This window comes from Heptranchias perlo, chromosome 12 (assembly GCF_035084215.1).
Source record: "Heptranchias perlo isolate sHepPer1 chromosome 12, sHepPer1.hap1, whole genome shotgun sequence".
Lineage (NCBI taxonomy): Eukaryota > Metazoa > Chordata > Chondrichthyes > Hexanchiformes > Hexanchidae > Heptranchias > Heptranchias perlo.
Genome location: NC_090336.1, coordinates 21,144,178 through 21,171,294, shown reverse-complemented (window position 1 = coordinate 21,171,294; position 27,117 = coordinate 21,144,178). Strand labels below are relative to the sequence as shown.

The 27,117-nt window shown below is 42.3% G+C and overlaps 1 protein-coding gene across 2 annotated transcripts in view; it reads right to left on the bottom strand.

Moving 5' to 3' along the window:
- The window catches only part of ano9b (anoctamin 9b), a 123,942-nt gene that overhangs the window by 32,820 nt on the left and 64,005 nt on the right, over nt 1–27,117 (bottom strand). For both annotated transcript variants that reach the window (XM_067993755.1, XM_067993754.1), the window contains exons 2-9: nt 24,713–24,781; nt 22,844–22,963; nt 15,846–15,982; nt 14,860–14,933; nt 13,126–13,190; nt 9,357–9,416; nt 7,037–7,125; nt 1,913–2,047 (exon numbers count right to left, since the gene is read on the bottom strand). In XM_067993755.1, the coding sequence (XP_067849856.1) occupies nt 1,913–2,047; nt 7,037–7,125; nt 9,357–9,416; nt 13,126–13,190; nt 14,860–14,933; nt 15,846–15,982; nt 22,844–22,963; nt 24,713–24,775 (743 nt within the window). In that variant the 5' untranslated portion in view covers nt 24,776–24,781. The remainder of the gene's footprint in view (nt 1–1,912; nt 2,048–7,036; nt 7,126–9,356; nt 9,417–13,125; nt 13,191–14,859; nt 14,934–15,845; nt 15,983–22,843; nt 22,964–24,712; nt 24,782–27,117) is intronic.

The window sequence follows — 27,117 nt, the reverse complement described above, 5'->3', positions numbered from 1 at the left end:
GCCATCCCCTATGGACAGGCCCTACGAATACACAGGATCTGCTCAGACGAGGAGGAACGCGATGGACACCTACAGACGCTGAAAGACGCCCTCGTAAGCACGGGATATGACGCTCGACTTGTCGATCGACAGTTCCGACGGGCCACAGCGAAGAATCGCATAGACCTCCTCAGAAGACAAACACGGGACGCAACCAACAGAGTACCCTTCGTCGTCCAGTACTTCCCCGGAGCGGAGAAACTACGCCATGTTCACCGCAGCCTTCAACTTGTCATCGATGACGACGAACACCTCGCTAAGGCCATCCCCACGCCTCCACTACTCGCCTTCAAACAGCCACCCAACCTCAAACAGACCATCGTTTGCAGCAAATTACCCAGCTTTCAGGAGAACAGCGTCCACGACACCACACAACCCTGCCACGGCAACCTCTGCAAGACATGCCAGATCATCGACACGGATACCACCATCACACGAGAGGACACCACCCACCAGGTACATGGTTCATACTCCTGTGACTCGGCCAACGTTGTCTACCTCATACGTTGCAGGAAAGGATGCCCCGGAGCATGGTACATTGGCGAGACCATGCAGACACTGCGACAACGGATGAACGGACACCGCGCAACAATCGCCAGACAGGAGGGTTCCCTCCCAGTCGGGGAACACTTCAGCAGTCAAGGACATTCAGCCACCGATCTTTGGGTAAGCGTTCTCCAAGGCGGCCTTCGAGACACACGACAACGCAAAATCGTCGAGCAGAAATTGATAGCCAAGTTCCGCACCCATGAGGACGGCCTCAACCGGGATCTTGGGTTCATGTCACGCTACACGTAACCCCACCAGCAAGGGGGAAAAAAAAGTTATCTGTTTTTAATATTCTCTCTCTCTCTCTCTCTCTGCCATTTGGGTCTCTTTCTCTCTGTCTGTATAATTTGACACAATGTATATTCAGTGTACTGGGACGTACTGTTCTCCGTGGCTAACCTGTCTGAACACCAACGACACCTTTTGATTGGTATGATGGTGTCCCAGCCTAATATGAGATATGCGATTTGAGAACCTTTCACTCATTCACCTGACGAAGGGGATAATCTCCGAAAGCTTGTGATTTTAAAATAAATTTGTTGGACTATAACCTGGTGTTGTAAGATTCCTTACATTTGTCCACCCCGGTCCATCACTGGCATCTCCACATCATGAGTTTACTATGCGGTACCTTATCGAAGGCCTTTTGAAAATTGAAATATATTACATCTACTGCATTACCCTTGATTACCCTTTCTGTTACTTCTTCAAAGAATTCAATAAGATTGGTCAAGCATGACCTTCCCTTTTGAAATCTGTGTTGATATTTTTAGTTTCTAGATTTTTTTTTATTACATCTTTGAGTAAGGATGCCATTATCCTTCCTACCGCTGTTGTTAAACTAATTGGTCTATAGTTCCTGGACTGGTTCTATCTCCCTTTTTAAATATAGGAATCACATTAGTCCGCCAGTCCTCTGGCACTATTCCCCTTTCTAATGAATTTTTATATATATGTGTAATAGTGGCTCTGCTATCTCTTTTCTAACTGCTTTTAATATGTGCGGGTCCAATCCATCCAGACTTGAGAAATTATCCTCTCTAAGTTTGATTAGTTTATCAATGATCTCCCCCCTTTCTATCTTAAATGTCTTTTTTGATCTCTTCTTCTAATGTCATCCACCATGTTAGTCTCCCTTTATTAAAGTGCGAACTTTTACAAATCTTCTTCAAGCCATATATCCTAATGTTTCAGCAGAATACAGGTGTAGTTTAGTTGGTGATGTTAAACAGTCCTTACAAAATCTCTTGAGTATTATATATTACGAGCTGAGATATAAACACTCAATTAGCACAGGGATTGAAACACATGGCCAGTACTGTACCTCACTTGATTGCTTCCAAAGTACACTAATCCATACAGAAAGACCAAGGCACCAAATACAGCAGCAGGAACCAGCATGGTGGTGTACCAGCCAAGCCAGGCAAAATACAGAGCAATCCGCTCTCCAAAATACTCCCTGCAAACAGAGACATAGAGCAAGACACTCAAGATGAACATCTTCCTAAAAGTCACTTTTCTGCCCATACATGAATAGATATGTGAAACAGACTTCCATCAAAAGTAATTAATGCTGTGCCGATTAACTTTTATCTTTAATAAAATAGCTGGATAAATATTTGGTTATGAATAAGGGGAGAGATACATTTCCGTATTTTGTTTCTAGGAGTGTTAAAATCCGATTTCTCAGATTTATTAACACTAATATCACCTCTGTTTACGATTGGCAGAAACCTTTCACCAGTTTGGGGTTAACAAGCTAGAAAGTGCTCAGTTCCTGGAGTATTACATTTAAACATTGCACTACGAAAACTTGATTCAAATTCCCATCTCTAACTCAACCTGTAGAGGCAGTGCTGGAATGAAGAGAGACTCTTTTTCCAGGGAATAGGAGTCAACACCTCAAGGCCAGGTATCTGCACATCTGGAATAAAGTTAGCAACAAGGTCATTGTCGCGTCCATAGTCTCCCAGACCACTGATGAGGTCAAGAAGAAGTTTAATGGCCTATAAAAAAAGTACAAAGGTAAGTTTACGTAAAGAAATGGTAAAAGGGCAGATGTGGTTTGTGAGAATATGTATGGAAAGCTTCTTGTAACAGATTCATTCTGTTGCCATTACAACATGAAGCAAATATTATGGGACAATTCGAGAAGGTCTAAGATAGGTTTAGAGTGCATGTGTATAAAAGCACGATGCGTGGTACATAAGGTTGGTGAGCTGCAGGCGCAAATAGCCACATGGGAATATGATGTAGTGGCGATAACGGAGACCTGGCTCAAAAAAGGGCAGGATTAGGTAATAAATATTCCTGAATACAAGGTGGTCAGGAAAGATAGGGCAGGAAAAAAGTAGGTGGGGGGGTGGCAGTATTTATTAAGGAGAATATTGCAGTGCTGGTGAGAGAAAGGATGTCCTTGAGGGGTCAAGGGCAGAATCTATTTGGTTAGAGTTAAGAAACAATAGAGACGCCATTACACTACTGGGTGTATTCTATAGGCCACCAACTAGTGGGAAGGATAAAGAGGAGCAAATTTTCAGGGAAATTATAGAGTGGTGATAATGGGTGACTTCAACTATCCTAATATAGACTGGGATAGTTATAGTGTAAAGGGCAAAGAGGGGGAAGAATTTCTGAAGTGTGTTCAGGAGAACTTTCTTGATCAGTATGTTTCCGGCCCAACGAGGAAGGAGGCAATGCTGGATCTGGTTCTGGGGAATGAGGTGGATCAGGTGTCAATAGGGGGACATTTAGGGAGCAGTGATCATAGTATCATAAGGTTTAGATTAGTTATGGAAAAGGACATGGAACAACCTAGAGTAAAAATACTTAATTGGAGTAAGGGCCAATTTCAGTGGGTTGAGAACGTATCTGGCCCGGGTAAATTGGAATCAAAGATTGGCAGGCAAAACTGTAATTGAACAATGGGCGGCCTTTAATCAGGAGATGGTTCGGATACAGTCTAGTACATTTCCACGAGGGGGAAAGGTAGGGCAACCAAAGCCAGAGCTCCCTGGATGACGAAAAGAGATAGAGAGTGAGATGAAGCAGAAAATGGGTATGTATGACAGATGTTAGGTTGATAATAGAAGTGAGAACCAGGCTGAATATAGAAGGTACAGAGGAGAAATGAAAAAAAAGAGAGAGGCAAAGTGAGAGTATGAGAATAGATTGGCAGCTAACATAAAAGAGAATCCAAAAGTCTTCTATAGGCATATAAATAGTAAATGGGTAGTAAGAGGAGGGGTAGGGCCGATTAGAGGCCAAAAAGGAGATCTACGCATGGAGGCAGAGGGAATGGCCGAGGTATTAAATGAGTACTTTGCATCTATCTTTACCAAGGAAGAAGATGCTGCCAAAGTCACAGTAAAAGAGGAGGTAGTTTAGATACTGGATGAGCTAAAAATTGATAAAGAGGAGGTAGCAGAAAGGCTGTCTGTGCTTAAAGTAGATAAGTCACCCGGTCTGGATGGGATGCATCCTAGATTGCTATGGGAAGTACGGATGGAGATTGCAGAGGTGCTGGCCATAATCTTCCAATCCTCCTTAGATATGAAAGTGGTGCCAGAGAACTGGAGAATTCAAATATTACACCCTTGTTCAAAAAAGGGTGTAAGGATAAATCCAGCAACTACAGGCCAGTCAGTTTACCCTCAGTGGCGGGGAAGCTTTTAGAAACGATAATCTGGGACAAAATTAATAGTCATTTGGACAAATGTGGATTAATAAAGGAAAGCCAGCACAGATTTGTTAAAGGTAAATCGTGTTTAACTAACTTGATTAAATTTTTGATGAGGTAATAGAGGGGGTTGATGAAGGCAATGAGGTTGATGTGTATATGGACTTTCAAAAGGCATTTGATGAAGTGCCACATAATGGGCTTGTCAGCAAAATTGAAGCCCATGGAATAAAAGGGACAGTGGCAGCATGGATACGAAATTGGCTAAGTGACAGGGAACAGAGTAGTGGTGAACAGTTGTTTTTCGGACTGGAGGAAGGAATACAGTGGTGTTCCTCGGGATCAGTACTAGGACCACTGCTTTTTTTGATATATATTAATGACTTGGACTTGGGTGTACAGGGCACAATTTCAAAATTTGCAGATGACACAAAACTTGGAAGTGTAGTAAACAGTGAGGAGGATGGTAATCGACTTCAAGAGGACATAGACAGGCTGGTGGAATGGGCAGACACATGGCAGATGAAATTTAACGCAGAGAAGTGGCATGTGATACATTTTGGCAGGAAGAACGAGGAGAGGCAATATAAACTAAATGGTGCAATTCTAAAGGGAGTGCAGGAACAGAGAGACCTGGGGGTATATGTGCACAAATTTTTGAAGGTGGCAGGACAGGTTGAGAAAGTGGTTAAAAAAGAATATGGGATCCTGGGCTTTCTAAATAGAGGCATAGTGTACAAAAGCAAGGAAGTTATGTTGAACCTTTATAAAACACTGGTTCAACCACAAGTGGAGTATTGTGTCCAATTCTGGGCACCGCACTTCAGGAAGGATGTGAAGGTCTTAGAGAGGGTGCAGAAAGGATTTACTAGAATGGGCCCAGGGGTGACGGACTTTGGTTACATAGATAGACTGGAGAAGCTGGGGTTGTTCTCCTCAAAGCAGAGAAGGTTGAGAGGAGATTTGAAAGAAGTGTTCAAAATCATGACTGGTTTAGATAAAGTAAATAAAGAGAAACTGTTCCCATTGGCAGAAGGGTCGAGGTAATTGGCAAAAGAACCAAAGACGACATGAGGAAAAACCTTTTTATGCAGCGAGTAGTTATAATCTGGAATGTGCTGCCTGAAAGGGTAGTGGAAGCAGATTCAATCATGGCTTTCAAAAAGGAATTGGATAAATACCTGAAGGGAAAAAATTTGCAGGGTTATGGGGAAACGGGACTAACTGGATTGCTCTTACAAAGAGCTGGCACAGGCTTGATGAGTCGAATGGCCTCCTTCTGTGCTGTAACCATTCTATGAATTCAAATTAATATGAAAATTGCTACACATGGAGACAATCCCCATATTTTTTAAAAATCATTCTTTGGATATGAGCATTGATGCCAAGGCTGGCATTTATTGGTTATCCCTAGTTCCCCTTGAGAAGGTGGTGGTGGACCTTCTTCTTGAACTTCTGCAGTCCATCTGGTTAAGGTACTCCCCACAATGCTGTTAGGTAGGGAGTTCCAGGATTTTGATCCAGTTACAATGAAGGAATGACAATATATTTCCAAGTCAGGATAGTGTGTGACTTGGAGAGAAACCTGGAGGTTATGGTGTTCCCATGCAGCTACTGCCCTTGTCCTCCTAGGTGATGGAGTTTGCGGGTTTGGAAGGTGCTGCCGAAGAAGCCTTGGTGAGTTGCTGCAGTGCATCCTGTAGATAGTACACACTGCAGCCACAGTACGCTGGTGGTGGAGGGAGTGGATGTTTAAGATAGCGAACGGGGTGCCGATCAAGCAGACTGCTTTGACCTGGATGGTGTTGAGCTTTGTGAATGTTGTTGCAGCTGTACCCATCCAGGCAAGTGGAGTGTTTCAGCCCACTCCTGACTTATGCCTTGTAAGTAGTGGAGAGGCTTTGGGGAGTTGGGAGATGAGCCACTCGCCACAGAATACCCAGCCACAGCATATATGTGGCTGTTCCACTTGAGTTTGGTCAATGGCGTTCCCCCCAAGATGCTGATGGTAGGGGCCCCGGCGATGGTAATGCCATTGGATGTCAAGAGGAGGTGGTGAGGGTTTCTTGTATTGGAGATGGTCATTACCTGGCACTCGTGTGGTGCAAATGTTATTTGTCACTTATCGGCCCAAGCCCATGGGAGTACCTTCACCACGTACACTGTAGCGGTCCAAGAAGAAGGCCCACCACCATCTTCTCAAGGGCAACTAGGGACACTCACATCCTGAAAAATTATGCAAAAAAAATGCATGGTGCAGATACTTCTTTTGACTCCTTGGGTACCACCGTGAGGCACGCTCTGAATGCTCTGGGTCTGTGCCCCAGATCTCGAGCAACATCAATTACATGGGTCAGGAGAATGAGGAAGTATTCTCCATACTGAGGACTAAAGTGGTACTCTATGCCAGTAATATGCCTCATAAAGAGCACTCCTGCGACAGTATGACAATTTTCCAGTTCTCACACCAGCCATCCTGTGGCCTCTCCCAGTGAGACTGCCAATTCAGTGACAAATTATTGGCAGTTGTGTGCTGTGTCAACTGGGTTGAGACTAACCAGATTTGTTTAACATACAATCAGAGACTTCCATCCCATCAGCAGATTTTACAGGTGAAAGTCAATGTCCTAACCTACTCAACCACCAAGACTTCTTGATGTAGTGCAATTTCACCCTGGAAGAACCATGCTTACAGCCACAATCTCAAGTACCAAATTAATATATCATTATTTTACACCCCTGGCCTGATATGCAAGATTAGTGTATCACCTTATTTCATCGATTGGTTGTTTCTTAAATAAGCATTTCCACTCAGCCCATTCAAGCCGCAACTTGCGTTCTTTCTCCCAAATGCCTTCCTAAATAAAACAAAAAGAAATCAGAATCTCAGCTGGTGCCTGTCCTAAAAGGCTTAGTTCTCAATGCATTCAGCAACAGAGTTAAAATTTGTTTGGAATTATTTGTGGTCTCTCTTGCATGGATCATTGGAAGGTTTGTCAGTGAAATCTTCAGCCTGAACATTTCCTTTTGTTGGTGTTACCTCCATGTGCATGTCCAGGTCTGTGCTGACTACTAATGTCCTTTCAAAATAAGTTGAAAACTTACACAACAACTTACATTTCTAAAGTGTTCCTTTTGTATGGAAAAATATTTCAAAATGTTTTACAGGGTGAAGGGAAAAATAGTGGATGCCAAGCAAGAGGGAGAAAAAAGAAAAAGTCAAGAAGAAGGGAGCATGGTCGAAGGTTCTATATGAACTTAGCCTGAGAAGAGAGGATCATTGTTCTCCAGACCAGGACATGTGTTGGCAAGAGTCAAAGAGAACGGCTTCTGGTTTGCTGACATCAAATATTTTGGCTTATCCAGATCTTAATGTCAGATAGACAGTTGCAGAGTGTAGCAACAGCCTTGAGATTAATGGAGGAAGCAGAGAGGTATAGTTGGGTGTTGCTGACATAAACTGTATATGGAAGCTGACCCCTTGCTTCCAGATGATATCGTTGAGGGACAGGATTTAAATGAAGAGGAGCGGACCAATGATGGAGGCATAGGGTATACTGATGGACACCATGCTGGCTTGGAAGGAGAAACCATTGGAAGCAATGTAATCTTTGTTGCAACAGGAGAAAGCAGTGCCACGGAAGTAGTCAACATTGGCAGTGGAGAGAAAGAGGAAAATAAGGAGAGAGAACATAACGCCTTTAATGTAGCAAACATCCCAAGGCTTTTCAGAAAGGTGAAAACAGACACAGAAAATAATAGGAGAAAAATTAGAGGTGACTGAAGATATGGTCTTACAGGTAAGTTTTGAGAAAGCTTTTGAAAGTAGGGCAAAGGTAGCAAGGTGGAGAGGTTCGGGGAGAATTTCAGAGTATAGGCTCAACACAGTTAAAAGTTCAGACACTGAACATACAGCAGAGGGAGGGGGAATGAAAAGGAGGCTAGATCGGGATAGTGGAGATTATGTGCAGGCATGTAGGATGGGAGGAGGGTAAAGAGATAGGGCAGAGTGAAGGACTTATAAACAGGAGTTTGAGTTCAATGCGTTGGGGGATAGTGGCCTTCTGTGGTTGACAAGATATGGGGTAATAGGGGAGCAAAACGTAGGAGTTGTGCTGGCTGCGTTGATGCAGGTAAAAATGGGGAAGGAGGCAGAGGCAGCTGAGTGAATAATCTGAGTCTTTGAGTTGAAGAAGTTCATGAGCTGTTCACATGTGGTTTTGGAGGTGAGGACAGAGGGAGCTGAAGAAGATAGAAGGTGGTTTGCTATTGAGAAGAAGCATTTATGATTGTCCTTATCATGCAGGGTGGTCCTGCATATTAGGATTTGGCTGTGGAAAGAGAGATACAGCACTTCTTAAGTTGGCCTAGCCAGATCTGACAATGGATAGTCAAGCCAGTTGTACAACTTCAGAGCTAAGGGTACAGAGATAAGAATGGCAGCAAGGGGATAGCAGGCATCAGAGACAGTGTGGGCCAAGGGGGGGAATGGGGGTTTTGAAGATGGAGCAAAGGGACTGCTGAGCAAATCAACTGTAGAGGTCCAGGGGGAGGTGAATTTGGAAGTTAGAGAGGGTGTTGGTAAGGGAGCTGTGTGACAGTTTGGAGTTGTGCTGTGACCAGAGCTTTCAAAATGATGGATAATTTGAGAATTAGCAGCGGCTTCCACAACTCTAGAAAGTACAATATAAGGGCAACAGTGGTTAAATGAGTAAGGGATCTTCTTTCTTAGGGATTCAATGACTAGGAGCAAACTTTCAAAAAAGGAAAGGTGCACTGAAAGGAAGACAGAGTGAAGAGATTCCATAAGGTAAAAATTAGTACAGAGACAACAGATCTTGAGTACAGCAGGAGGTATACAATTAAGACCAATGTGTTATTGAAGTCCAGGAAGGTTCTTTGACAAGATATCAAAATTAGAGTGCACCAGAAAGGAAAGTACTGATGTTATGAGTACTGTAGTGTAACAGATTAACAATGCTGCTTTTTTTTTTATTAATACTCTCTTTTTGTGGCTGGTAATGGAATAACTGGTCTGCTGGAAGTTGTACTATTATACATGCATTCAGTACAAGCTGAAACATGTTACCTTACAAAGTCGACATTGGTCTTCTGATCCCGGGACTTTGCGACCTCTACAGCAGCATCTCTGCATTAAAATAAACAGCAAATATACAGGATTAGTTTACCAGAGAATCATAGATATAAAAGATCTCAGCCTTGAGTTTGAAAGACCCCACTCAGCTCGGGAGCCTCACACGCAAGGTAGCATTGAGCCACAAAATCAGTCCCATGATATTGTGTGCCCAAGTCCTAACACACCCAATTTTGCAAGGCACAATTTGGGGCCTTTTTGTAGTCCTGCAGGCATGTGTAAATTAGGTCCTGAAGTACCTTAGCTGGTTTTTGCAACAACAGTGGTGGCCTCTGCCGTAAAAACTGGGTGCCAGGGGCCTGTTTAAGTCAATATATTTGAAGGGACAAGTTAAGCTTTTTTGTGTTTTCAGGTACCTTTGGCCACATTTGCTCCATGCGTTCGTTGATTTTGCTTAGCAGGTCTCCATATTGGGCTTCTTCCCCTGATAACACTTTTCTTAGACTCATACAGCACAGAAGGAGGTCATTTGGCCCATCGTGCCTGCAGCGGCTCTTTGAAAGAGCTATCCAATTAGTCCCACTCCCCTGCTCTTTCCCCATAGCCCTGCAAATTTTTCCCCTTCAAGTATTTATCCAATTCACATTTGAAATTTATTATTGAATCTGCTTCCACCACCCTTTCAGGCAGTGCATTCCAGATCATAACAACTCACTGCATAAAAAAATTCTCCTCATCTCCCCTCTGGCTCTTTTGCCAATTATCTTAAATCTATGTCCTCTAGTTACCAACCCTCCTGCAATGGAAACAGTTTCTCCTCACAATCCTTCATAATTTCCTTAACTTTCTCTGCTCGGAGGAGAACAATCCTAGCTTCTCTAGTTGCTCCAGATAACTGAAGTCCCTCATCCCTGGTATAATTCTAGTAGATCTCCTCTGCACCCTCTCTAAGGCCTTGCCTTGACATCCTTCCGAAACTGTGGTTCCCAAAAATGGACAAAATACTCCAGCTGAGGCTTAACAAATAATTTATAAAGCTTTAGCATTGCTTCTTTGCTTTTGTACTCTATACCTCTATTTATAAAGCCAAGGATCCCGTATGCTTTTTTAAAAAAAAACAGCTTTATCAACGTGTCCTGCCACCTCCAAAGATTTGTGTATGTATACCCCCAGGTCACTCTGTTCCAGCATTCCCTTAAAATTGTACCTCGTTCTTCCTTCCAAAATGCGTCACTTCCCTTCATTATTTTTGGTTACAACTGGCTTTGACATTCCATCTTAAAAGGAGGGAAGAATGGGTATTCCTCTGGGTGTTCCTAATGTGCTGCATAATTGTAAACAGCAGATTGTAAACTTTGTCGCAGCCTGTCTTGTGAAGTGGAGATGGCAAGAACAGGACTACTCGGGTATGTCCATGATGTGGAGATGCCGGTGATGGACTACGGGTATGTCCAGGTGCAGGTCCAGAGTAGAGACAGATGTGGCCAAAATGCCTCAGGGTCTATACTACCTGCATTTGTTGGTCCCTCATGAATACCTCTTACTCATTTCAGTTATGCAATGCATTCAGAATACACATCCTCACCTCTTTGTACGGTGTGACATTAAAACCAGCAAAAAATAAGAATAATGAAGGAAAGTGTTGGCGGGGAAAAATAACCCAAAAACCCAGCATGGAGCAAAATGCAGCCAGGGGGATATGAAGGCACAAAATAAATTCTACCTTATTGCTTTAAAAGATATAGTACAGCAGGTGATCTCTCTAGGATTCCTGTACCCACTTTATTTGGGCAAGGCTTGCACTGTGGGCAGGGGCTCACCCAGACTGAAAGCTTGGTGTGGGACCTTTAATGAGTATTTTGAATATTTTAATAAGGCTTCATATGCCAGTTGCAAATCACCACTCTCGAAATCGGGCACCCTATGAATCAGGCTCCCAATTTTGCAGCCCATGCACACTTTTGGGAGGCCCATTCATAGCGCGGGGCCTCACAAAGGATAAATTACAGTATGCTGACAATGCGGTCTGCACAGTGCTTATATGACCTAAGTAGCACTAAGACCTCCTAAAATAAGCATAATTACACATGTATTTATGTAAATTATATGAGGTCCATATCAGTATGTGCATGACTTATGCAATTAATAATAAAGATTTGTACACACATACACAATAACCACTTGTTTCTTTGGGCTCTTTCAATTGGAGCTTTTACTCCAGCTTTTCTTCAATCTTAAGTCATTCTGACCTTTATTTGCCACTATCACTCTGGGTTTCACCAGTAATTGACCAATCTCCAGGCTTTCCCAACAGATGCTGTAGAATTTCCCAATGAATCCAGCAATCCTACAGTAGCCCCTCCAAGATTCTTCCTCAGCTAATACTCTTAAGTATCTTCATTTCCAGTATCACTGCACTGGTGTATTTTCAGCCTGGGTCAGTTACCTTGTTTTGCTGGATGAATTTTGTGCTTAAGATAAGACATGTCAGAACTGGTAATAGAACATGTTTCCACATGTTCCTCCAGTGCTAGCGTCATGCAGTTCCAGGTCAGGTAAAGCATAGGTTAGATGCAGAGTAAAGCTCGCTGTACACTGTCCCATCAAGCACTTCCAAGCCACGTACAGCATGGGTTAGATGCATAATAATACTCCCTCGACTTTGCACCAACAATAGCATTAGACCCAATCACATCTCGTACTGTACCAGTTTCATCTTTTTCTTGTTCTTGAGCTGTAGTGGCTACATATGAGGTGCTGACTTGATGGTTGGTGCTGCTGATCTCAATTGCTTGCCATTTTGAGACACTGTTGTTTTGCCATCACAGTTCATTAGCCAACATCATCCAACTATCACTATGTCTTGGTCAAATCCTTCCTCTTCCTCTTTCTGGGATCCTTATTGGAAGACGATAACCAAGTGTACAAATGATATGCCCCTCCAGCATCATAACAATGACAGACACATTGTATTTTGACAATATCTTCCTTGGCTCTAACAGGCTCCATCCTACTTTATTAATGTCAAGAGCAATAAGGAGTATTCGTAAGAACCCCACTGCAGTGGACTGCTATACGTAACTGCAGCAACACAAACTCTTTCAATGTGGTATTCAGAGTATGCTTGGCTTTATTAAATGAATCTAAAAATAATAAATTTCTAGTCGTGGACATGATTAAATGTCAGTATGACATTGATAGTATCATTACGCCTGACTCCACTTTTAAAACCTGGTAAAATTTTTTGTAAATCCAGTCGCACCTTTTTAACTGTTAGACGGTTGCACTCCTTAAGCGGTTTAATTTAAACTCTGCAATTGATCTATTATGTCAGTTTGGCTCAAATGGTGGCACCTTTACCTCCAGAGCAGGAGGTCATTGGTTCAAATCTCACTCCAGCACATATTCTAGGCTGACACTTCAATGCAGTACTGAGGGAGTGCTGCATTGTTGGGAGCATAGTCTTTTGATGAGATGTTAAATCGAGGCCTCATCTCCTTGTTCAGGTGGATATAAAAGATCCATGCTACAATTGAAGAACGGGAGTTCTCTAATATTCCTCCCTCAACCACCAACACCAAAAACAGATTGACTAGCCATTCGTCTCATTTTCTGGTTGTGGGACCTTGCTATACGAAAATTGGCTGATGCGTTTGCCTACAAAATAAAAATGACTGCATTTCAGAAGTATTACTGCACATGATAAGGCACCGTATAAATGCAAGTTCTTTCTTTTACTACCAGAATGAAGATTAATAATTACCTCATGAAGTGGGAAGACCGCTTTAAATGTGCCATCTTTCAGTAATTTGCGTAGAGAATTTCTAACTAAAAGGGAAAAAAAACATTAGGCAAGCAACAACCCTGTCACTACCTATAGCAAGGCAGTGATGAACCACCTCATCCTATATAACTGTAGACAGTTGCAAATTGGCAATTGAACATGTACTTGAAGAGGACTAATTTGCAGGGTTATGGGGAAAAGCTTGGGTGTGGGACTAAATTGGACAGCTCTTTCAAAGAGCCGGCACAGGCACGACAGGCCGAATGGCCTCCTTCTGTGCTGTAAGATTCTATGATTCTAAATCACATTTACCTTGCAGGCTGTCTGCAGTATGGATTATCATTTTATTTTTGAGCTACCCAAGTGAAGGACCAGTATCAACAATGCAGGACATGATCACGGTTAAATAATGTAAGAGCTGGAATAAATCAACATAGTGTGAGAACAAGCATGGGTTTTTAAACTGTAGGACAAAGGAAAGACTTATAAGAACATAAGGGATAGAAACAGGAGTAGGCCATCTGGCCCTTCGAGCCTCATCCGCCATTCAGTGAGATCATGGCTGATCTTGGGAAGGTAAGGAGTACAGTTCTGATGTCAGGAAAAAATGAATTTAAATCAAAGAAAGTGAGATAAATCTTAATCACAACACAATAAATATGCATGAGGAGGAAAAACAAGAGACAAAAGTTTAAGAAGCAATGACATTCAATAGTATAGATAAAACAGATACAGAAAAGAGGTTGTAATAGAGAGATTAGAGGCTAGAGGTGAGAGAAGCATCACCTATCAGATGACAAGCTTTTTTTTTGTATCCTGTGCAGGAGTGAGAAAGAAGTGCTAGAAGAACCTCTTCATGTATGGTAGCATTGTTCAAGTCTTGGGCTACATTGGGATTCATACACATTTAAGAGTTATGGAAAGAAAAATAAGAGCTTTTTGGAGGTAGCTTTACCAATGGAGGAAATCTGGAAGTTTGTTTTGAGAACAGGGGAAATAGAAAGCTTAAAAATGTCAATAAATGAAGGACTAAGGGAGAAACCATCAAAGGTGAGAGATGGTAGCTGCTGATTTGACTTGTGAGGGACATGAATAAACTATTCCTACAAAGAATTTAAAGAAACATGATTTTCACTGAACCAATGAAGGGCATTGAGGAAAACAAGGTACAGTGATTAAGCCACTGCACTCCAAGAGAAATAATGGATCTGCACTAAGGGTGTGTGACCTAAAGGAAGTTGAGGAACAGAATAATCAACAAAAGAGCAATAGGCCTTGATCAAGTGTGGAGGAGGTCATTGATATGGAGAGGGAACAGAGAGAGACAACAGAGCCCCAAGGAACCAGAGTTGAAGGAAGGAAGAGTCGGCGAATGAGTTGCCAGCTACAGCACAAACTACAGCAATTTGAGAGAACCTAGTTAACCAGGAACAAAAATGTGGTAGCTTGTTTGCAAGTTTACAGAAACACCAAAATTTTCCAAGAACAGAATTTCAGAAATACGTAACATAGACAAGAAGGTCACCAGTGAAATGGCCATGCCAAAAATCATGGATTAGGATGGGATTTTCAAGATTATGGATAATTACAGATAAAAACAGCCTCCATAACTTTAGAAAGGACAAATGTATCTATTGTGCCAATGTTTTTGCTTTCATATGGACTATCTGTTTATCATACAGACTGCCTGCTTATTGTTAATATATTGTTTACCATATGGATCATCTTCATTTACATCATTTGGTGAATACCTTGTCTTCCAAAGAATAAAATTTGTAATTCGAATTCTATAATGAACAGAAAGTTAACACATTAGCTTTGGGCAGTAGGTTTGGTCAGTATCTCACATTTTTGCAAAAGTGGCTAATACAGGGCATTTTTGTATAGAAGATCACAATAGATTAACCACCTCTCAATCTCTACTGGTCTCTTTCATTCTCTCATTAATTATTCACTTTCTAGTCACTAAATGATCATGAGTCGTTTCTTAATCTTCTTGTCAATGCACTCACTGCTCAGTTATTTACCCCTTGATGATGGCCTCAAGGTTTTATCTGTTCATAATCCTAAAAAAAAAATCAGCCATTACAGTGTTTGAGATTCCCCATGACTTAATCCACATTCATACTCAACTGAATGTGTGTATGTGAGGGGTGGGTTCCCAATAGCCTCATTCATACTGCATTCAATACAAGAATGGGAAATGAGAAGAGATCCCCAGTAATCAACACAACTGCATATGTAGATGGGGAGAGGGGACTTCCTAATGACGACTATATGTGTGGGATGGAAATGGTCATATAGGGGTCCCAATGACTTAATTAAGTTTAAAATCCTTCATTATGGAGTGAGCAAACCTTTTGAGATCCCCTACCAAATTTTGAATGCAGTATAGATTTAGTGATTGGGACCCCAAAAGGCAGTGAAGTTTACCAATGGCACAATCTATATTCAATGTCACATATATATGTGTGAATGGGATGGGTACTCTCAAATGATCTATTCAATAATCAAATACATATTTAAGGGGGAAAGTTACCATTATTAGCTTAGCTCCATGTGTGGTTCGAGTGTTCTGCCCAATTCCATATGGCAGAAAAATCCCAGAACTTATTCAATTCTATGTGACGGATCAGACATACTTGGTTAATTATCAAGTACATATAAAAAACTCTACCATACTTGTATAACATCAGTACCTGATTGATTTTGAAACTGTGCGGTGTTCAGTATCATTATTTCTTCGTTCAGAAATTTTTAGGTGCTGCATGTATTTGTCAAAGATCTCTTCACGGGCTTGAATTCCAAAAAACAAATTGTGCTCGTCTTCTTTTTTCTGGGATGGAAGAAAACTGATTATGATTTTCTTAAATTGGCTCATTTTTTACATTTCAGATATCAGTATTCTCAAGAAAAGACTATACAAATTACTTAAGAGTGAATTCTGCTGCCTGAATCCACACTCTCACACCTGCACCCTGATGTTATCCTCCATTAACCCCTATGATAAAGGTACATGATAACATTCAAGTTTATGTCTATGAAGGACTAGGTGAACTATGAAAAGACTAGATGCTTCTGAGAGACCAGGTGAACTGTTAGGGGTGTGAATGCCTCTGAAGGATCAGGAGAACTGTGAGAAGCATGGCTGTGCGTAGGGATTTTGGAAGACTGGATCGTACAGCTGTTAGGCTAGAGTGGGATTCAAATCCAATGTTGAGAGGTTTGGAACCTTGTTAGAATAAAGATTCAACTCATGAATAACAGCAATTGAGTTTGAAGGCAGAAGCGGATAGAATGTAGAACACCCAATTCTCCAAGCTGATTTTTAAAAAATAAATATACAAGCAAATCTCCATGACAATACTCATGGTGAGTCAGAAATTAGTGTTAGGGGCATATCTCACCATATTTCTCTTGCACAATTAGTTAAATAAGTCAGCCTAGTGTGATTAAAACAATCAGTTTATTTATCCACAGAAGTGGGTTGATCAAGGTCAGCACATCATGGCCAGCTACAATACCAAATTGCAACAATTCAGCTGTAATAAAACCTACAATTATCTGACCTGCATTACATAAACTAAAGGATGTCAATTTTACTGCTCCCTGCTTTAACCAATAGTTTTTCTAAATGCAGCTTTAAACATAAATATTTTGCCTTATGTTCCCATCATGATTTGGGATATAACATACAATTTTCAGTAAAAATATATAATACAAATTATACTTCATTTAAAACACAGCCCTTATCTACATTATGAGAAAAACAGGCTATCCTACATGCTTAGGGTATAAGTTTTTATAGTGAGGCCCAAAAATGAAGCAAAGATTAAACCAATTGTATCTTTCCTTTTTTGCTAAATATTACTAAGTATTACTAAAAGGTTCCACTTTAAATAAACATGTTTAAATTCAAGGCTTTTATTCAGAACCTTCCAACTTGAATAATGGTACAGACCTTCAAGAAATTGCCATTCTTTCTGCTTTTGTTTTTGAGTTCTTTCTCAGAAACAAGTATATTTTTTAATGATCAGCTATTCTAACCAATGGGAATACATTAAAAATACATAAAAATGAAGCAATTGCAAAACTTCAAATACAACATTTCACTTATCACACATATAACATGCAGTACCTGCTAAATAAACAGCTCCCTGCATATAGCAACTTACATCAAGTTCCTGTGAAAATGATCTCAGATAAAATTGCAAAGTTTGTGCTTTGTGTTATTTTGATGATTTTATGCAAAACATCAAATAATGTTATTGCTTCTATTAATGGCAGGCTGGTGAGTCGTGAAGTACTTTGAGCAACCTGGTGAACAAGAAGGCCAGAATGCACTCAAAGCAGATGAGTAGGCTGGGAATCACTCAGGTCAGTCAAGCAAATGTGCAAACAAGCTGGCAAGTAGTTAGGGCGACTATGTGATAGAAGGGCCAGAAAACAGTCCAGGACTCAGTTTCCGCTTAACTTCATAAGAGGCGCAGCCTCTGCCCACCCCTTATAAGGCCAGAGGGGGCAGGGTTGGGGCTCCCTCAGTTGGGAATTCCTGCAAATATCAGGGCACCTTTGAAATCTGGTACACCCAGTGAGAAAAGTAGGTCAGCCTCTTCCTTGGCAGAAGTGGGGCCCACCTTAGATGCCCAGCCCTGGGTCACAGCCTCGATCCCCGAAGACAGGTAATAATGTTTATTTTAACATTGATATTATTGGCCCCCTTACAAACTTGAAATCTTCTTTCAGGGTCCCAGGTGGACCCTCCAGAAGTCAGCATGTATTTATTTACATTTAGACAGGTGTGATGCCGAAACCATGATGGACAAAACACACTTAGGGTGTACAGATTTTCTGCCCCTCTCTCCCCACTGATTTTTCGAGGGATCTGGGGCATATACACACACACACTCTTTGAGGCATTGCTCATGGTGAGTCAAGTTTTTTGAGAACAGAAGTAGTATTACTAAAGACAGAGTTTTTATCATGACACCCTTCTCTGATGGTCATGTGTCACCTTACCACTACCTTCTTGCCCATCAGCATCCTTTCCTGACTCATCCTTAGCCCTTTTTTCACCCTCAGCCAAAGTTGTGGCGGATGAGCAGGAGAATCCCCACATATCGAAATAGTGTCATTTGGTCCACAGCCTCCTATGGAAATAGGGGCCTCAGCATGCACTAGTTCTCCGTGAAACCAAAGTATGTGCACCACTATAGTTGCAGTTGAACGTAAAGCACATCTGGTACAACCTGACTTGCCTAGCATCACTACATTGCTCCTTTTCTTTTTCCAAACTTCAAAGATACTAGGGAATTTCCAGTGAGGAAACTAAATGCAGCCATTGCAAACTATTGGCAAGAAAAATAGCAACCCTATAGCATATGATGGCAGAACGCACATGATGAAACACTTGGCTATATTAAAAAAATCTTTAAAAAGAATAAGTTAGAAATTACTTATAAATCGCTGCAATGGATGTAGCTGCTAGCTCTTTAAATGGTGTTCCACCTTCCCCATAAAGCCTGGACACTGGTTTCATATGAATAACAGAAAATAGCAAAAATGAGGCAGAAATTACAGAAAGTGGGTACTCAATGTCATTTTTGCCTCACTTGCATGGAACCAAACGAAAAGGGATGGACGCTTTCCGCAGCCGCCAAAAATAACCGCAGAAAATGGGGTGTGTGGAAAAGTGGGCGGAGATGCAGTCTAACTGATCTCCATTCCATTTCCCAATCAGGATCACTCAATTTGCACACACAAGTTGGGCTAAACCTATCAGAAAATCTCAGCTGGTGAGCTTGAGGAGGAGAAGCATAGATCACGTGCGGAGGAGCTAGTGGAGGTGACAATTGAGGAACAGCAAGCAGCAGCCTGGACTTCCAATTACAACTGTATAGGCAAGGGACTGATACCCTACTGAGGCCACCTTCAGAAGGAAGTAGGCAGAAGGCTTTCATTGCATCTTTTGGGACAGCATTGAACACCCTGCAAAGGTTATCATTGAATGTGCTTTACATTTCTGATCTCTGCAGTATAGTGCATACGATTGTCAGAACGGTAATGAGCGAGTGCCAACTTCAATCTGCAGAAGAGATCCATAGGACAGAGAGACCAAGCTCAAGTGCAGTATCTCCCATGAAGGCTAAGAAGACTGGGCTCCAACTAACAGAAGTCTACAACTGCCAGATTTGACAGGCTCAGCGAGAGAGCTACAATCACTAAAAGCTAGTGGATAGGTACAAAAAATAATTTAAAAGGCTAATGGAATGTTGGCCTTTATTTCAAGAGGGCTGGAATACTAAGGGGTGGAAGTTATGTTACAGCTGTACAGAGCTCTGGTTAGACCCCATCTGGAGTACTGAATTCAGTTCTGGGCACAGCACCTCAGGAAGGATTTATTAGGCTTGGAGGGGTGCAGTGCATATTCACCAGAATGAGACCAGGACTGAAAGGGTTAAATTATGAGGACAAGATACATAGACTAGGCTTGTATTCCCTTAAATATAGAAGATTAAGGGGTGATCTAATTGAAGTGTTTAAAATGGATTAAAGGATTTGATAGGGTAGATAGAGAGAAACTATTTCCTCTGGTGGGAGAGTCCAGAACAAGGGGGCATAACACAAAGATAACCTCCAGCTTCTCTTCTCCACTACAAACCATCATCTTAAACCCCTCTCCCCTGCCTCCTCCGCCCTCACCGCCAACGAAAAGTGCAAGGAGCTCACGGAATTCTTTATCACTAAGATTGAGACCATCCGTTCAGCTGCCTCTGCCGCTTCCCTCCCTTCCTCTAGCCCACCAAGCCAATCTTCCCCTACGGTTTCCCCCTGCCCTAGCCCTGAACTCAAATTTTTCTTTAGTTTCTCTCCTATTTCCCCTCATGTCCTCTCCGAGCTCATCTTGACCATGACACCCATACTCTGCTCCTTTGACCCTATTCCCACTAAACTGCTGACTGCCCAACTTCCCTTCCTGGCCCCATGTTAGCTATTGTTAGATATTGTTAACGGTTCCCTCTCCTCAGGTACTGTCCCCCTCCCCTTTAAATCTGCCGTCATCACATTCCTCCTCAAAAAACCCACCCTTGATCCCTCTGTCCTTGAAAACTCCATCTCCAACCTCCCTTTCCTCTCCAAAGTCTTTGAACATGTAGTCGCCTCCCAAATCCGTGGCCATCTTTCCCGCAACTCCATGTTTGAAACCATCCAATCAGGTTTCCACCCCTGTCATAGTACTGAAATGGCCCTTATCAAAGTCAAAAATGACATCCTTCATGACTATGACGATGGTAAACTATCCATCCTCATCCTTCTCGACCCATCTGCAGCCTTTGACATGGTTGATCACACCATCCTCCTCCAACACATCTCCTCCGTCGCCCAGCTGGGTGGGACTGTGCTCGTCTGGTTCCATTCTTATCTATCCAATCGTAGCCAGAGAAACACCTGCAATGGCTTTTCTTCCTGCTCCCGCATTGTTACCTCTGGAATTCCCCCAAGGATCTATCCTTGGTCCCCTCCTATTTCTCATCTACATGCTACCCCTCGGCAACATCATCCGAAAACACGTCAGATTCCAAGTGTATGCTGACGACACTCAGTTCTACCTCACAACCACCTCCATCGACCCCCACCACTGTCTCTCATTTGTCAGATTGCTTGTCTGACACGGGCAAAAATTTCCTCCAACTAAATTTTGGGAAGACCGAAGCCAGTGTCTTTGGTCCCCACCGCAAACTCCATTCCCTAGCCACCAACTCCATCCCTCTCCCTGGCCACTGTCTGAGACTGAACCAGACTGTTCACAACCTTGGCGTCCTATTTGACCCTGAAATGAGCTTCTGACCACATATCCACTCCATCACCAAGATCGCCTACTTCCACCTCTGTAACATCGCCCGTCTCTGCCCCTGCCTCAGCTCATCTGCTGCTGAAATCCTCAGCCATGCCTTTGTTACCTCCAGACTGGACTATTCCAATGGTCTCCTGGCTGGTCTCCCATCTTCCACCCTCCATAAACTTGAGCTCATCGAAGACTGTGCAGCCCGTATCCTAACTCGCACCAAGTCGCGTTCTCCTATCATCCGTGCTCGCTGACCTACATTGGCTCCCGGTCCGGAACGTCCGGATTTTAAAATTCTCATCCTTGTTTTCAAATCCCTCCATGGCCTTGCCTCTCCCTATCTCTGTAACCTCCTCCACCCCTACTACCTTCCAAAATCTCTGCATTCCTCCAATTGTGGCCTCTTGCGCATCCCCGATTTTAATTGCTCCACCATTGGTGGCCATGCCTTCAGCTGCCTAGGCCCTAAGCTCTGGAATTCCCTCCCTAAACCTCTCCACCTCTCTCCTCCTTTAAGATGCTCCTTAAAACTTTCCTCTTTGACCAAGCTTTTGGTCATTTGTCCTAATACCTCCTTATGTTGCTCGGTGTCAAATTTTGTTTGATAATCGCTCTTGTGAAGCACCTTGGGACGTTTTACTACGTTAAAGGAGCTATATAAATGCAAGTTGTTATTATTGTTGTAAAATTAGAGGTAGGCCTTTCAGGGGTGATGTCTGGAAGCATTTCTTCACGCAAAAGGTAGTGGAAATCTGGAACTTTCTCCCCCAAAAAGCTGTTGAGGCTAGGTCAATTGAAAATTTCAAACTGAGATTGATAGATTTCTTTTAGGCAAGGGTATTAAGGGTTACGGAACCAAGGCGGGTAGATGGAGTTAACATATAGATCTGCCATGATCTAACTGAATGGCGGAACAGGCTCAAGGGGCTGAATGGCCTGCTCCTGTTCCTATATTCCTAAAGGCAGATTTCTCACACCTCAGTGGTATCCAACGGTCTGCTCTTATGCAGATCACTGGTCTTCTATCAGCCTTGCCCACTATCTGGGAAATGTCAGAAGAAGGGACAGAGAAGTTTGCTTCCTCTCAGGGAAACCACACATCCATCCTCCTCAAATAATTGAACAAATGCCAGTTAGTGGGCAGTCACTTGCAGCTACTGTTGTCAGACTTGGCTCCAGTCGCAACCCTGCACCCGGAGGTACAACATCACTTCCATTCCTTGAGGCATTCACTGACCAACAGCACTCTATCAACACACTTGCTGCTCCCACGCAGGGAGCATTTAGATGTAGTAGAAGACTAAACACGAGAAGTACTACAGCTGATAGGGTCTCTAATGGGAAGCAAAGTGACAGGCAGTAGAAGCAAGTTGTGGTGTAAACATTACCATTAAATGTTGAGTAGTTTATTTCCAAAGCTGCTACTGCTGCACCATGAACATCATCTTCATCTTTGTGTAGCAAAGTGATGCAACCTACAGTGGACTGTGATTATTTTGGAGACCTTTGCTGAGCCATAGAGAGGCACCATGCTTCAGGAGCTCCAACAGTGGATTCCTAACTTGAACAAAAAAAAGTGTACTCTAGACCAACTATCCACTCACTACATCAAAACATGCCCTGTTTGCTCATAGTTTTTTTAAAAATCCATCTCAGATCCCTGTTCAAGCATGAATCGATCCAATTCCTCTTTGAATATGTCAACTGAGTCAGTATCAATTAAACCGATGTGAAAGTCTATTCAATAAACCGGTGATTCCAAATATTGAGAGATTATTCCTACAGTTAAGTTTGTGGCTTCTCTACCTTATAATCATGCTTCAGATTCCACATTCATATTATCCTACTCACATTTATTCGGAAGCCTTTTTCTCTCAGATTTCTCAGGTAAGCCTTCCTATCAGCTTCATTTTTGTCCATGCCATTTGCTGGTTTTGTCGCTACTAAAACAAAGTCAACTTCATCCTGAAACTTAAGAATATCATGGTTCAGAAAATGGATTCTGTATGTCAGAACATAATGAACACTTCCCTTTCTATAGTGAGCTCCATCTTCCATCATACTTATATTGCACCTAGTTTAGATGTGTTTGCTGGTGCAGAGTAGAGGGAGGTCTAATTTGCATCTCACCATTTCTGACCTGTGAGTACTTTGTGACAATGTAGAGGGAGCTCAAACTCCTGCTATACCTGACAAGGTGTGGTTGATGAGGGAACGCACAGGAAACTTTACTCTGCTTCTAACCTGTTTTGAAAGTGCTTGATAGGACAGTGTAAAGGGAACTTTTTTCTGCATCTAACCCAAAAGCACATGATTGGACAACATAGAGAGAGCTCTAATCCATACTAAACCTGATTTTGAAGTATTTGACAGGACTGTATAAAAGGCCTATGCTGTTCCTGACCTGACAGTACTTGATGGAACTCTGTTGAGGAAGCTTTACTCTGCATCTTAGTCACGTTGTAATTGACCTGGGACTGTTTAACGGGGCAGTGTAGTGTGAGTTGTATTCTGAATGTAACTCTACTTGACTTCGGAGAGCTTCATTAATGGTATGGAGGAGTGTTACTCTCCATTTAACCAATGATGTGCTTGAATATGAGTATTTAAATGGACCAGAGTAAAGGACGTTTAGAGGCACCTATTCTTCCATAGTGCACAGCAATATGAGTGAGCACCACTGGGACATTTACTCTTCCACAGTGTGCACCAATGTGAGTGAGCACCACTGGGCTACCTATTATTCTACGGTGCACAGCAATGTGAGTGAGATTTTTTTATATTCCAAAATATACTTTATTTCATAAAATTTTAAGATACACACAATGTAAAAGGACACAATTTCAAGCAGTATAGTTCGAACCAATACAGTGCAGAATGTACACACTATGATCTCATTTTTACAATTCAAAACACAGTATATATCTTCTAATACATTCTGTACAATACAAAGTGGGTGGCCTTTCCCCATAGAGCCTTTGTGTAGGCCACACCTAGCTTCAGTGCGTCCCGCAGCACGTACTCCTGGACCTTAGAGTGTGCCAGTCGGCAACACTCGGTCGTGGACAGCTCCTTCAGCCGGAAGACCAAAAGGTTCCAGGCAGACCAAAGGGCCTCCTTCTCAGAGTTGATTGTTTTCCAGCAACAATTGATATGTCTCCGTGCGTCTCGGGGAACATCCCGCAGAGCACAGCATCCTGTGTTACTGAGCTGCTGGAGATGAATCGGGACAGATACCAACGCATCACTCTCCACACCTTCTGCATGAAGGGGCAGTCCATCAAGAGGTGGACGACGGTCTCCTCCCCACCGCAGCCTCGAGGGCAGCCCGCGGTGATGCTGAGATTCCGTGAGTGTTGGAAGGACCGCCCTGGAGGGTCCTTCTCACCACCATCCATGCTACATCCTGGTGCCTGTTGGTAATGAGACGTTCTGCCAAATGGCATCGACCGTCTGGTCGTAGAACTGCCAAATCGGATCTACCCTCTCCTTTCCCTGCAGGGCTCTCAGATCGTTCCATGAGTGAGCTCCACTGCGGCACCTACTCCTCTACAGTGCACAGCAATATGAGTGAGCACCGTTGGGCCATTTACTCTTCACAAGTGCACAGCATTGTGAGCGAGTGCCAGTGGGGCACCTGCTCTTCTGTCCTTCAGTACTGTTCATTATTTTCTCCTGATTTGTTTAATTAGATCTTTTGAATGAATAGAATGGAGTTACCCGAATGTCATTATCCTCAGGCAGCAGGCATTCTTCTTCATTCTGGGTCACTATGTAAATCATTTCATTCTGTAAATAAAGATGTTATAGAGTGTCATTCACTGACTGTAGGCTGGTGGTCACACCTGTAATCAAAGTGCCTTCATGGATCTCATTGTCTGGGTCACTAATTTTCCAGAAACTGTAAATAGTATGATGGAATAATTCTGTGACGTCAACATTTCATTAATTGCCTCTTGTATTAAAAGTTTTAGACAAAAAATACAAAGACGAGTTGCAATAGTACTCATTGTTGCATCCCAATAGGTTCAGACCGAGTTTCAGTCTTGACTGTTCCATTAATGAGCTGACTTGAAAGCTCTGCAATAAGCTCCTGTAATTAGGCACCAAGAAATAACATAGACCTCTGTGTTTGCTTGTCACCGTGTCAATGGGCGAAAAAAATTTGACCAGCAGGAATGTTCCTAACAATGCAAAGTGGGCACCCGGAATATCATTTACTGCAATCTTATTCAATCCCCGTTTGAAACTCTACTTTAACCACTGAATGGCAACAGCAGCATAACATTACTGTATTCCCCAAAACCTAGGGGGGTGGGGGGGTCACTGATGGAATTTATATAGTCATGAGGGCCACTACACATAATGCCACTAGACATAATGCTTACATGAACACAAAGAGCTTCCATTTTATAATTTGTGCATTTATATACATAAATGTTATGGACTTCAAAATGAGAGAATATTAAAACTTGCTGACGGCACCAACTTGGGAGAGGGGGGTATAGCAAATTGTAAAAGACTGCGGGAAAATACAAGTAGGCTGGCAGGTGGACAGATAGGTGGCAGACACAGTTCAATGTCAACAAATGTGAAATATTACATGTTGGAAATAATAGGACCTGCACCTTAAGTGTCAAAAATTTAAATGGATTACGGGAGCAAAAGGACCTTGGTCTGCAGGATACATAAGTGGCAGCATAAGTGCATAACGCCATATGAAAGGCAAATGAAATCCTTGGTTTTATATCTAGAGGCACAATATAAAGCAAGTAGATAACGATGGAACTTGTTCAAAACTTTATTTTGGCGCAATTGGAATCATGGGCACCCCGTTATTGGAAGAATATAAAAGCAATGGGAAATGTGCAACATAGATTCACTAAAATGTTCCTAAGACTGAGATATTAGTTATGATGGGAGACTTGATAAGTTAGGGCATTTCTACATACATACCTGATCTGGGTTTGTGTTCAGCATGGATCCCAGTTTTCTTTGTCAAACAGCCAGGAGTGACTGATAGAACAAGAGGGAGTGTGTCTGCCTCTAAGCCATATTATACCTGATCAGGGAGTGTTACTTTCCATCTAATCTGCTAACAAGCTTCAAGTAACTACAGATTAGAATAAATTTTCCTATAAAGTAGTGGGTATGTGCAGAAAGTAGAGTTGATGCCGTGTTAATTAAAACCAATAAAAACAGCCTGCATAAATAATTGCTCAGGACAAGGATTAAAGATTATGGCATAGTGCAGAGAATTTAGAAACTATTTCCTATCATTCACTTCCAACACCAAAATAGTACAAGCCCCTTGCAATCTGATCCTCCCAAAATGTATCTAAAACAGGAAATTTAGGGAACAATCATAGGATAGATTGGTTAGTGGCACACAGTTGGAATTATCATTGCAAACGTAAAACAAAACAGGTCAGGCATTTCCTCAATGAGTGTAAATCCAGTTAAAAGTATTCTAATAAACACGACTGAAATAATCACTTAGGAACATAGGAACAGGAGTAGGCCATTCAGCCCCTCACGCCTGTTCCGCCATTTGATAAGATCATGGCTGATCTGTGATCTAACTCCATATACCTGCCTTTGGCCCATATCCCTTAATACCTTTGATTGCCAAAAAGCTATCTATCTCAGATTTAAATTTAGCAATTGAGCTAGTATCAATTGCCGTTTGCAAAAGAGAGTTCCAAATTTCTACCACCCTTTGTGTGTAGAAATGTTTTCTAATCTCACTCCTGAAAGGTCTGGCTCTAATTTTTAGACTGTGCCCCCTACTCCTAGAATCCCCAACCAGCGGAAATAGTTTCTCTCTATCCACCCTATCTGTTCCCCTTAATATCTTATAAACTTCGATCAGATCACCCCTTAACCTTCGAAACTCTAGAGAATACAACCCCAATTTGTGTAATATCTCCTCATAACTTAACCCTTGAAGTCCTGGTATCATTCTAGTAAACCTATGCTGCACTCCCTCCAAGGCCAATATGTCCTTCCGAAGGTGCGGTGCCCAGAATTGCTCACAGTACTCCAGGTGCGGTCTAACCAGGGTTTTGTATAGCTGCAGCATAACTTCTGCCCACTTGTACTCTAGTCCTCTAGATATAAAGGCC